Below are 13,587 nucleotides of genomic sequence, written 5' to 3'. Positions count from 1 at the left end.
ACCAATTCTCAGAAAAGGATAATCGAGATGAGTTGTCTGTCTTCTAAAGGGCACATTAAATGCCTTAATCAAGGCTCAGTTAAAGTCATCAAGAAATATTTCAAGGGGAGTGCCATCTCCGGTCTGGAGGACAGAAACGACTTAAAAAGGACTATGGATTAACTTTCCTCCAGGCTCTCTTCGGGACTGAAGTAGAGTTGGGGGTAGTTGGCATGTCCTCTGGCAACATAAACAAATCATTGATTAGAAAATGATCCAACCAGTGTATTGGGTCAATGCCATGAATCCTAATTGTATGAATATTTGAGAATAACAGATGTAGGGTATGCCCTGCCCAAATAGTAGGGCCCTTTATCCATTGCTTTAATCATAGAATCTGCATCCCATTCTCCAACATTTTGCACAGAGTCCTATGTATTTTCAAAGTGAAGGTTTAACTCACCAATTACTAAAATAATTATCATATTTTAAAACCAAAGGGGACAGCCCCCCTACCCCTCGCTTAGGTGCCGCACAGTCAAAGCCTCTATAGTATGCCCCTAATCTAGCATGGGTGCCCATTTGGTAGCAGTCTGACACCATCTTTCCCAATGGCGGGAGATCATGACAAACAAGTTGGTGCTCCAGATTGTCCACAGGGGTTACGCCCTCCCCTGCCCAACAAATGGGGTTACACCCTACCCTTCCAACAGACCCTGCCGCCACTTCCTGACAGACTACTACCTACGCACTTGCGACAGGAAGACTGGCCCTTCTGGCCAAAGAAGCCGTTGAGATGGTACCAGTGTCAGCAGTTGGTCCCTGCTGTTATTTCCGCTACTTTCTGGTCCCCAAAAAAGTATGGAGGCCTCCATCCTATATTAGGTCCGTGCCCTCTCAATTACTTCTTGAAAATGGAAAAGTTCCAGATGCTCCCCTGGCGCCGGTCTTATCTGCCCTGGACACTAGAGAATGGATGGTAGTGTTGGACTCGTAGGACGCCTATTTTCCCATTCCCATCCTGCCTTCCCACAGATGTTACCTGTGGTTGATGATGGGCCAGGAGCATTGTCAGTGCTCCTCTGGTGTTCACCAAGTTGTTGGCGTAGGTTGCAGCACATCTGCGGAAGTCAGGGGTCCAGTCTTCCCGTACCTCAACGGTTGGCTGTTGAAGGTGGACTCGCCACAGGCAATCGTCTCCTACCTCCAGACTGCAACTGACCTCCTGAATTCACTGGATTTCACCATCAACGTGCCGAAGTCTCACCTGACTTCCTCTCAGATGCTCACTTTCAGTAGAGCTGTTCTGTACACTGTGCAGTTTCGGGCTTATCCTCCGGAACAGCGAGTTGAGGATATTTATCTATGATTCCGATATTTCGGCCTCTATCCTGGGTTTTGGTGAGACGGACTATGAAGCTGCTGGTTTTCATCGCCTCCTGCATCCTATTGGTAAAACATTCCCATTGGCATATGTGGCATCTGCAGTGGGACTTGAACTCAGTGGGCACAGCATCATGGAAATGTCTCCGACCTGGTTCACATATCTGAGTGAACTGCAAACATTCTACAGTGGTGGCTCGCGGACGGCTCTCTTATCCCAGCCAGAGCTCAGAGTGGTGACAAATGTGTCACTTCTGAGTTGGGGCAGCCACCTGGAAGAGGTGGATATCGGAGGCCTCTGGTCTCCACCTCGGAGTCTCAGCTCCACATCAATCTATTGGAACTTGGAGTGATCAGACTGGCATTGAAAACCTTTCTTCCTTCTATCAAGGGAAGGCTTTTTCAGGTGTTCATGGACAACAACACCGCCATGTGGTATTACAACAAGCAAGGGCGGTGGGGTCGTGGACCCTATGCCAAGAGGCTCTGCACCTCTGGACATGACTGGAACGTTGGGACATTTTCCTTGTGGTTCAACATCTGTCAGGCTCTATGAACACCAGAGCAGACTAACTCTGCTGTCGATGCCTAGCGGATTCACGAATGGCGTCTTCCTCCGGAGCTGGTGCAAAGTCTCTTTTGAGATTGCGTTGGCTATTCACCACCACCGAGAATGCACTATGTCCGCACTTCTGCGTGCCGGAATTTTAAAGGCGATTCTCACTCGGAGACAGGTTTGGTTTCTAGTGGAGCTCAGGAATCCTATATGCCTTTCGAACGATACCACTACTGTCCAGAGTTCTCAAGAAGATCCCAGGTCATCTTAGTGGCTCCGGACTGGGCATAGAGAGTAGGGTATCCCTAACTCCTGAGCATGAGCATCCGTCCTCTCGTGAGACTACGTATTCAGGAGGATCTTTTGTCACAGCAACAGGGCAGGGTACTACACCTGAACCTGTCCATTCTCCACCTTCATGCGTGGAGCTTGGGTAGCGACAGTTGAGGGTGTTTGATCTCCCTCTTCAAGTGTGTGATTTCATTCTGGCAGCCCGGAGTTCCTGCAGTTAAACTATTTTCGCCTGCCGCTGGGACAAGTTTGTGGCTTGATATACATCTAAATCGGTTGATAGTCTGTCTGCACACTTGTCTGAAATTCTTCTTGTCATTCTATCTTTGGCCCTGAAGGCCTATGCTTTGAGCAAAGTGAAAGGATATCTGTCTGCCATTTCAATCTTTCTGCAGTTGCCGGACCAACCTTCCCTGTTTAAGTCACCTATTGTGACTAGATTCATTAAATGTTTGCAGCATATGTTTCCTCCTACACTCTTCATTATGCCCCAATGGGACTTAAAAGTAGCTCTCCCCTTGTTCATGTGTTCCCCTTTTGAGACGATGCACAACTGCCCTCTATGGTATCTAACTCTCAAAACTGTCTTCCTTGTGGCAATAACGTCTGCCAGGAGGGGATGTGAATTGCAGGCGCCTTCAGTTAAACCTTCCGACACTTCATTCTTCCCAGACAAGCTGGTTCCTAAAACTTGAGCATCCTTCTTGCCAAAGGTGGTCACGCCTTTTCACTTCAGGCAGAACATCACCCTGCCTACCTTTTTTTCAGCCTCCTCATCCTTCTAAAGAAGAGGAGAGACTCCACCGCCTGGATCCAAAAAGAGCATTATTCTTCTGCATTGATCATACAGAAGAATTCCAGGTGGACGATTAACTCTTTGTTGGATTTGCAGGGGCAAAGAAAGGAAGGCAGTTTAGAAAAAGAATAATCTCTCAATGGATCGCCCTTTGCATTAAGATTTGATATGCAATAACCAAGACACAGGCATCTGAGGACTTAGGTGGTCATTCCACCAAAGCTAAAGCTACAAGCACTGCATTGGCTAGAGAAGTCACAGTCCTGGACATCTGTCAAGCACCTACGTGGGCATCACCGCACAAGTTAGCAAACACTATTTCCTTGACAGTCAGGTCATGCGAAATGAACATATTGCCCTTTCAGTCCTCCAGGACTTCATAGTTTAGAACCCTTTGCAGATCTGCTTCAGGGGAGAAATTGCTTTGGTATCTATTCTAAGGTAAGGAATCTGCAACTAGAAGTCTCTTTCAGATGAACAAATTACTTATCTTCGGGTGTGCCTTATCTGGTAGAGACTCTAGCCACAGATTCCTTACTGACTCATCAAGGACCTCTCGAAACGACCTCTCCAAATAAACCCACATCACCCCCCACCTGAGACACCTGCCCTGGCTCCCCATCCAGAAGAGATGTCAGTTCAAGATCCTCACATACACCTACAAAGCCCTCCACGGCCTAGGACCTGCCTACATCAACCGAACCTCCACCAACCCTCTAGACACCAGCGCTCCTCCTCACTCGCCCTTGCTCACAGCCCTTGCATATGTCACAGCGTTGACCACTCCTTCTCCTACATTGCTGCCAAGACCTGGAACGACCTTCCTCTCCAGCTCCGCACATCCCTCTCGTGGCAGACTTCAGAAAGAGACTCAAGACCTGGCTTTTCAACCTCACTTTAGCACACTCATCTCTTCTCCTCAGCTTGACTCTTGGCTTCTGGTGCAGAAAAACAGTCTAGAACTGAGCTTGGCGCACTTAGATGGCGCCTATCTAAGCACCGTGCATGCCACTTCCTGTGTGGAAGACGTTCCGCAGAACCGACCAAAGCTACCTACTGGCATGCAAGGGATTGCACAAAATTTCCAATCCAGTCTGACTCTTGGGAAATATTCTAAGATGAGGAATTTGCGACTAGATAGTCTCTACCAAATAAGGCGCAGCCAAAGGTAAGTAACTTGTTCTTCCACACACAACACCATTTTAGTTTTCTGTTTCCCTCTGTCCGAGCAGGATAGCCAAGCTCTCCCCCCTTTCACATATGCATGTTTGCCTTGCATTGTTGTTGCATTAGTATTATGTTTAGTTGGGCTTTCTTTTACTTTAAACTATTCATTTTCTTACCTTTTGCTCCATTCAGTTTTGGGAGGACACGACTTCTCTGCTGGCATTGTAAACCTAATGATAGAAAAATATAGAAATCTTCTAGTGTTATTGCTGGGGACACTATGAGGCTAACTTTGGTTCCTTTGGTGCTATTTAAATAACTTGAGAAACAAATGTGAAGTCTGAGCTCAACCAGCAGGTGCTGTAACCACTTGAACATGTGAAATGTATTAAACAATACAAACTGCTGTGGTGTAAGGAGACAGTCGCCCACCTCCTCTCATATTAACTGTGCTATTGGGTTTACTGCGATAGGAAATAAGAGAACAGCTTTCAATCACTCTGTATTTGTAGAGCGTGGCACTGTCACCCCTGGGGGTATCTGGGCGTGCGAGGTCTCCGTCAGGAGAACTGTGGTAGGGGGAGCAAATTTCCTCTCAACACCTCAATTGTTAGTCTCAAAAAATTCACTCTGTCTATGTTAATGGGTCCTTGTAAAGTCTTTCTACAAACAGTTTGATTGGCACTGTGCTATTTCAATATATTAGTTACTTGATTTATATTTTTCTTTGTAGGACCAAATTCCAGACGACTGTCAGCATGACCACGACCAGTCACTGGATGGGACCACGCAAAGGTACAGACGTGTTACTTAAGATAGCAATGGCCCTGGTATGCAGTGCATGACATAGTGGGTAGTGGGGGAGGGGGGTTAAGAAGAATTGTTTCCATGTGAATATTTAACGTTATTTTTCCTTAATTAAACCACATACCGAACCTCCGTATCTTTTGGTTATTTATATATTTAAGAATTTATTAAGAGTTTTATATAGTCCCAAGTCATTGGGTGAGCACGAAGGGAGAGAAATAGCTCTGGCGAGGTATAGAGAGCATGGGCTGAAGAGCCTGTCACATTGGGCGATTGATGACCTCCTATTTGAGGTGTCTGTTGAGGAGGAGATCCTTTAGCAGTCTCTTGAAGCTCAAGAAGGAGGGGTTTGTCCTGATGTGTGTTGGTATGGAGTTCCAGATTTTGGGGGCATTGTTCGAGAACAAGTGTGTCCGAGTTTTTTGTTTATGGAATTTGGGTGGAATGGGGAGTAGGGTGTTTGAGCTTCTTAGGTTTCTCGTCTGACCTGCTTTTTTGAGTTTTGAGGGAAGGTAACCAGGTTTCCCCGTGTGGGGGGCTCTGTGAGTGAGACCAGCAGTTCTGAAGCTGCATCGGGCTTCTATTGGGAGCCATTTCAGTTCTTTCAGGGCAGGGGAGATGTGGTCATATTTTTTTAATCCTGTGACCATTTTGGCTGCTGCATTGAGAGTGGTTCTGAGGAGAGCAAGGTGGGAGTCAGCAGCTACTGTTATGGTAGCATTCCTGTAGATTAATCTAGACCGCACTAGAGCTTGCGTGGCGGATTTGATATCATTGGGTGGTAGGTAGGGTTTGATTTTGTTTAGCAGTTTCAGGTTGTACTGGGCACTCTTCACACTGTTCTTTATGTGATTTTTCATGGACAGTTTGGGGTCCAGTCTGATTCCTAGAGATCTGACGGCGTTAGCTAGGGTTAGATTGTAGTTAAGAGTGTCTATAGAGCTTATCCATTCTTGCACTTGGGGTTACACTTCTGATTTTGATATGAGGAGAATTTCGGTCTTATCTTAATTGAGTTTTAGGTCGTTACGAGATAGCCAGTGTTGGACTTCTTTGAGGGTGGAGTTTAGTCTTGTATGTTTTCTAGTGAGGAGATTTCCATGTATAACTGGGAGTCATCTGCGTATAGATGGAAGGGGATGTTTGCTTCATTGAGGATGACAGTATGGGGTTCCATGTAGATATTAAACGGAGTCGGCGAGAGGACTGAGCCTTGCGGGACGCTCTGGGTTATTGCCATTGAAGCAGAGGTCTGGTTGCTTATTTTATTTGTTGAGAGCGGTTTTGTAGGAAGGATGTGATCCCTCCCCTCCGCACCGATCCTTTTTTGGAGGGAGCTTGTGATTTACCATGTGGAAGGCAGCTGATATGTCCAGGAGTATGAGGAGTAGGATTTGTGAAGGTCATCCATTATGCTCAAAATAGCTGTTTCCGTGCCGCATTATTTTCTGAACCCAGATTGGTGAGGGCACAGAAGATTGTTGCTTTTGATTTGTTCTTTGAGTTGTGAGAGAACACATCTCTTTAGAGTTTTGGCTAGGAAACGGAGATTGGAAACAGGACGGATGATTTTTAGGTCTTTTGGGTCTGCTTCTATTTTTTTTTTTTTTTTTTAAGGTAGATACGTAACTTGCTCAAGTTTTAGACAGTCCGGCATCACTCCAGTCGTCAGCAAGCTGTTTATAATTTTAGTCCAAAGGGGGGTTTGTGCATGGTTGAGTTTTTTTTTTTTTGCCTTGGAGGAGGTCAGCTAATTGGGAGGAAGGTTTTGGATGTAGCCAGCATAGCCAATATGCCCTCCTCCGAAAGTAGGTAGAATACCGGCCAGTTCCTAAGGGCTGTGTGGGTCCTTTGGGGTCTATTGCATCCGTGGTCTTTTTTGAGGTGAAGTGGATGAAAGGGTTGTCAAGGGGTGAGGGCTGTTCACTTCCTTACCGGGAGGGGGGGGGGGGGATCTCTTTGGAGGACTGGTTGTGATCGTCAAGGGAGAACTATATATTTGTGATTTTTCTCATTGAAGAACTTGGCAAATTTGTCACACCTTTCTTTAGATATCTGAGGGTTTTTAGGTCTCCCTCTCGAGACCTATTGTCGCCGAGATGCCTCTCAAGGGAGACAGACTGGGGCACGCACAGTGTTGTGGTGATTGCTGTCAGTGAACGCGCTTCACATGAACAGCATTTGCGCGTTGAGTGCTCCTCTCCGGAAGACCTGCTCCCCCGCCCCCAAGCGCGCGCGCCACGCTCCGCCGGACGTGTCTTGTTAACCAATACCACGTTGCTTGCTACACGGCCCTAGTACTTTCACTTTTAACATTGGCGACTATGGGCTCAAAAATCCCAGAATGCATAGAGCTTTAACAAAACAGGCTGTCGCTTTTATTCACACACTAAAGGCGAAATGCTCTTTATTTTGTTAAAAGTTAATACAAACCGAACCATCACGGCGTGCATCAGAAAATATTACCTCAAAATGCCAACGAGCAGAAAAATACATGAATATGGCCAGAGGTTAGTTTGCCCTCCACAAGAGAAATAAAAAAATACCCGCCGAGAGAAAATACAACTTCAAGGTATACCAGTCAATTTAATTTCAGCTCCATATTTCTACATAACATTCAGCCGAGAAAGAGAGAGCAGCACCTCTTTGGTGGTGCATGGGGAGGAGTGCTCATAAACGTCCGTCAGTGATTCGGACACTGGCTTAAAAGATAGTAACTGTGCTGGCTGAAAAGACAGTAACTGTGCTGAGCTAATACACGTATTTAATATTTTTTTTTACCTTAAAGGCGACACAATATTTTTACAAAAAAGTGAACTGAAGTAACAGACTCCAACATTTCACTGGTTTTCCTTAACGTCTTAATCCTTTAGTATCTGCCGTAACATTGCATGTTTCTGTGCTTCTTCGACCCTCCCCCTTCCATGTTTTTTTATGCTCCGTCTTCGACAAAATAACCTCCACCCAAAGACCAACAGGCAGCCGGGCGCAACCACTGCTGTTTCTCGTGCGCTAGTTAAAATCCGATTGACTTTCGCTCGTCCACAAAAACAACACATGCAAACCGATACTTCTTGGGTTTTCGTTTTACTCACCGCAGAAAGTGGGAGTTGTGCCTATTCTCTGGCAACTCGAGCATATTTGAATCTCTTTCCCTCCTCTCAGCATGGGGGAGTCGGGCTCTTACGTTTTCCTTCTTTGCAAAAACTTTGAAAGCTTAAAATCGAAACAAAATGGAAATCACATTGGAGGCGGGATTTGATTCAGGAACAAAATACGTGTAAAAAGAAATTCTTCGCTGCTGCCCCTATAGGTAGAATGTGTGAGATGCCTCTCAAGGGAGACAGACTGGGGCACGCGCAGTGTTGTGGTTGTGGTGATTGCTGTCTGTGAACAATTGCAATGCATTAGGTCTCGCAGTTACACGAGTTAAAGCTATTGGCATTGTAAATGACAATGCCAATAGGCATTGTTATTTGCAATGTCAATAGCTCAAACTCGCATAAATGCGAGACCTAATGCATTGCAAATGCTTGTTTGGTGCTGGTTTGGCGGTTTGATGTTTGGATGACGTTGCGATGTATACTTAGAGGCCACCCCTGCGCGCTGATGTTAGTTCGTTTTTTTTCTGCGCCAGCCTTGCGCAGATCCGGAGAGAGCTACCCCTTTAGTCATTTTGTTTACTACATTTTTTTCCGGACTTTTATCAACTTTTTTTTGGAGTCTGTCGACTCTTGGTGTACAGGGTTGTCCCATCGCCAGACTGGGTTTACCCATGCGAGGCCTGATGTTGGTTAAGGACCCCCCACTTGTGTGCCTTTGGTGCCTTTGGTGCCTGGAGCTCGACCACGACCCGAAGTCGTGCTCCGACTGCTGGGCCATGAATCCGAAGTCTTTGCTGGAACGGTCCCAAAAGTTGTTGGAGGCTCGGCAGTCGGCTCAGTGTCGCTCGAGGTCCCTGTCGAGAGGAAGGTCTCGGGACTGGTCACGGAGCCACCACCATCATTCGTCATTCAAGTCTTCGAGATCTTCGGGTAAGTCGAAGCACATGAAGAAGGCGAAGAAGCAGCGTCGCTCTTCGCCTTCTCCCCCACGGTCGGCCGACGCGACGCGGGACCTGGAGTGTTGTCACTCTCCAGCTCCATCTTCGGAGCCTGTTCCAGGGATGGCTCAGAGCTTCCCTCCTTTTCCGGGTGCCGTAGCATCCCCTGCCCAGCTTCGAGCAGTCTACGAAGTGCTTAGTGGCATCTTTGGACAGCCCGACTCAGCCGGCGCGCCTTTGGGCACCACAAACTCGGCTAGATCCGGATCGACGCCAGTCGACCTCACGGTACCTTCCCCGGCACCGATCCTGGTGACGACTCCCCTGGCGGCGGTCGTGCGCCCCGACCGGCGGCGACCCCAGCCTCACCCCCGCATTGGACATGGCACCGGACCGACTTCGGAACAGGTGCCGGAAGGCACGTTTGTGCCTCTGTTCATCCCTGGTGTTCCTTTCAGGCCTAATTGGCAACCAGAGGAGGGTGAGGAGGACTGGGAGGGGTCTGTGGACCCTTTAGCTGACCAACTTAAGGAGCCACAGTGAGAGCACTTGGGTGACACCATGGTCTAGATACCTCCCCTGACCTTGGCATGCTTTCTCCCCCTACCGTGACTGAGGCTGAAGCATCATATGCAGTGGTGTTGCGTAGGGCGGCTGAGCCCTTGGGCCTGGAGCTTCCTACAGGGGCGGTCAGGACTAACCTCCTGACAGAGGTGCTTCAACAGACGGCGGCCTCTGGATATTCGGGCTATGATACCAATGTTTCAGCCTTCATCTTGTATTTCAGTGAGATTGACCCTGAGGCTGCTAGGCCTCAAGGCCTTCTATATCCTGCTGGTGGATCATGCCAGGCGGCATATGTGGGCTCTACAGTGGGACCTGAAGTTCCAGTGAGCGCAGCATCAGGGGAATCTTTCCAACGTCATCCAGATCTCGGAGGGGACTGCAAGTCAATTGCAGTGGTGGCTCACGAACCCGGATTGGGTCAGCGGCAGATCCCTCTCCCTTACCCAACCAGAGCGGACAGTGGTGACGGACGCATCCCTCCTGGGATGGGGCTCCATCTGAGAGAGGTGGAGATCAGAGGTCTCTGGTCTCCGGCAGAGTCCGGTCTCCACATCAACCTTTTGGAGCTCTGGGTGATTCGTCTTGCACTGAAGGCATTCCTTCCTTCTATCAAAGGAAGAGTAGTGCAGTTGTTCACAGACAACACTACCGATATGTGGTACTAGAACGAACAGGGCAGAAAGGAGTCGTTGACCCTATGTCAAGAGGCTCTTCGCCTTTGGACATAGCTGGAACATCAGGGCATATCCCTGGTGGTTCAACACCTGGCAGGTTCTCTGAACGCCAGGGGGACAAACTCAGCCGTCTGTGCATGATACATCATGAATGGCGTCTTCACACGGAGGTGGTGCAAGGTCTCTTTTGGCAGTGGGGAGAGCCTTGGTTAGATCTGTTCGCCACCGAAGAGCACACGCAGTGTCAGCAGTTCTGCACGTTGGAATTTCCAAGGCGGCACTCGCTAGTCGATGCTTTTCGTTGCGAGTGGAACTACACCTCCTGTACGCATTTCTGCCTGTACCACTTCTGACCAGAGTGCTGAAGAAGATCAAGCGTGACCGTGCTCAAGTTATCCTTGTGGCTCAGCATTGGGCACGAACAGTCTGGTAGCCCGAGCTTTTGAGCATGGCCATCGATCCTCCGGTCAGAGTACCTCTTCGAGGGGATCTTCTGTCGCAGCAGCAGAGGACTGTCCTCCACCCGAACCTGTCCAGCCTCCACCTCCTTGCGTGGAGATTGAGTTTGACGGTTGACTGCTATTGACCTTCCTCCCAAAGCATGTAATGTCATCTTGTCAGCCAGGTGTCCCTCCACTAAAAGGTATACACCTGTAGATGGAACAAGTTTGTGGCATGGTGCACAGCAAAGGCTGTGGATCCCCTTTCTGCTCCTCTTTCGGAGGTACTCTTGTTCATTCTGTCTTAAGCCCAGCAGGGCTCTGCTCTGGGCACTCTTAAAGGCTACCTTTAGGCCATATCTGCTTTTTTTCGCCTTCATGATCAGCCTTCTCTTTTCAAGTCCCCTATTGTAAATAGATTTCTAAAGGGCATTACTTCTCTCTTTCCTCCTCCGTTCATAATGCTCCAGTGGGACTTGAACCTGGTCTTAACCTGTCTTATGTGCGCTCCCTTCGAGCCTCTTCACAACTGTCCTCTCAGGCTCCTCACTCTGAAGACAGCTTTCGTTGTTGCCATCACCTCTGCTCGCAGAGTGAGTGAGCTTCAAGCTCTATCATCCAAACCTCTTTTTCTGGCTGTTCATCCAGACAAAGTGGTCCTTCGTACGAGTCCCTCTTTTCTTCCCAAAATGGTTCCCTTTTTCCATGTAGGACAGACCATCACTTTGCGCACCTTCTTCTCTCCTCCGCACCCTTGCAGGAGGAGGAGAAGGAGAGACTCCACCGTCTAGACCCGAAACTTGCCCTGTCTTTCTATCTCGACCGCACAAAGGATTTCCGGGTGGACGATTAACTCTTTGTTGGCTATGTGGGCACCAAGAAAGGTCGGGCTGTGCAAAATCGTACCATCTCTCGGTGGGTTCTTCTAAGCACTAAAATCTGCTATTCCCAAGGGTAAAAAGAAGCTCCAGTGGGACTGCGTGCCCTCTCCACCAGGGCTACGGCAGCTACTACTGCCTTGGGACGTAAAGTCCCACTCATTGACATCAGGTGGCCACATGGGCGTCACTGCACACGTTTACTAAACACTATTGCCTAGACAGCCAAGTCTGGAGAAATGGCTGTTTTGGCTGTTCTGTTCTCCAGGATTTTCTGGTATGAACTTAGATCGCAGACCCACCTCCGGGGTTGGTATTGCTGGAGTATCTATTCTAAGGTGAGGAATCTATAACTAACAGTCTTTCAGATTAACAAGTTACTTACCTTTTGGTAACGATGTATCTGTAAGAGACATATGTTAGTTATAGATTCCTTACCGCCCCACCCATCCTCCCCGTTCTGCGAACTGAAATCTAGGGATAGAGACTCCCTTCCCAGGGCCCTAGTTATATGCACCAGTTGTCAGTGCCTTACATGGCTCTGCGCTTCTGGAGTGGAATGTCGTGTCAGAACTGACCTCCGCGCGCAGGGGCGGCGTCTAAGTAAACATTGCGACGTCATCCCGGCGACCACTACGGCGACAACGGAGGCGGAGTCGACCGACGCCACCTACCGACGCGCAGGGATACTGCTAAGAGAAAAATACTCCAGATCCAGTCTGACGCCTGGGATTAATTCTAAGGTAAGGTATCTATAACTAACTGTAGTAATTATACCAGGCCAGGTAGGTGCAAGAACAACTACTTTATTGACTGTTCATCTCCACAGCTTCCAGGAACTGACAACCTCCTGGGATTCAAACCATAGCATTCTATTGTCCTGACGGTGACATCATAAGCATAACAGAATGGAAGAACAGGCAAGATGAATGCTAGTGGAAAACTACTACATCATCTCCTCTCTTTCCATAAATACACAAAGGAAGAGAGAAGAAGTAGGAGTAGAAGAAAAGAAAAAACAGAGGAGAAAAGAAAAGCAAAATAAACCAAAGAACAAAAAGAGAGAAAGGGAAAAAAAGAGTACATTCTATAATAACAAAAAGTGTAGTTGATAGAATGAACAAAACGTCCATTAATACACTAAAAACCAATAAGGTGTATAATAGACCAAGTAATAATGCATCACAGAAGTAAATTAGATCAAAGATTTAAATGTTTCGGCAGGACACTCATCCTACCACTACTCCGTGGAGGAACATATCTCAAAGAGGATTTCCCAGCCTGAGAAGACCTCTGCGTACTCTCTTGAACATGAAAAGTGTTCTTTGACTCAAGACCCAACTGCAAAACAACCTTCATTGGAATCTTGTAAATGCTAGATAGATTCCACCAATTTTTCCCATTGACTCTTACAGCAAATCGAGATGTGGCATCCACCTTAACAGGAGGACTAAATTTTGACAAACCCTTGGGAACGTTGAGAGGAGACTTAATCCCGACCCAATCTCCCACAGAAACAGAGGACTTAAAGTTGGCCACATCCGGAACATCAGGCTGAGTAGGTACTGTGGGAAAAGATTGTATTTCTCTGTCTCCTTGTGTCTCCCAGAACCTTGACACCAAACCCCACTTCTTCATCCAAGCAGGACACATGTGGAAAAAAGCTTGTCTACCCCTAAGTAAAGTGAAAGGACTAGAACCTGTGATGGAACTCGGGGTGGTACGATGTGCCCACAACATACTTTGAACAGCTTCCTTGATGTCAACTCTGGTCGAAACAGCCCACTGAACACACTCAACGAGAATACGGTTGTTGCGGTCAATGAAACCATTGGCCTGTGGGTGATATAAAGCCACACGCCAGTGAGTGATACTAGACTGAGACAGAAAAACAGACATCTCGTTTGAGGTAAACTGTACCCCATTGTCGTATACAATCTCCTTGGGGAAAACCCCTCCCTGGCAAACAAACTCTGAAGAAATCTGATAACCTCCTGTGAGTTGGGG

General features: G+C 47.7%; 1 protein-coding gene across 3 annotated transcripts in view; it reads left to right on the top strand.

The window, feature by feature from the left end:
- AZI2 (5-azacytidine induced 2) overlaps positions 1-13,587 on the top strand; it is a 173,782-nt gene that overhangs the window by 120,891 nt on the left and 39,304 nt on the right. For all 3 annotated transcript variants that reach the window (XM_085630561.1, XM_085630562.1, XM_085630560.1), the window contains exon 7: positions 4,906-4,967. In XM_085630561.1, the coding sequence (XP_085486687.1) occupies positions 4,906-4,967 (62 nt within the window). The remainder of the gene's footprint in view (positions 1-4,905; positions 4,968-13,587) is intronic.

The sequence above is a fragment of the Triturus cristatus genome, chromosome 10 (genome assembly GCF_964204655.1).
Source record: "Triturus cristatus chromosome 10, aTriCri1.1, whole genome shotgun sequence".
Lineage (NCBI taxonomy): Eukaryota > Metazoa > Chordata > Amphibia > Caudata > Salamandridae > Triturus > Triturus cristatus.
Note: the sequence above shows the minus strand (reverse complement) of the source record. Positions and strands in the feature narration are given on the sequence as shown.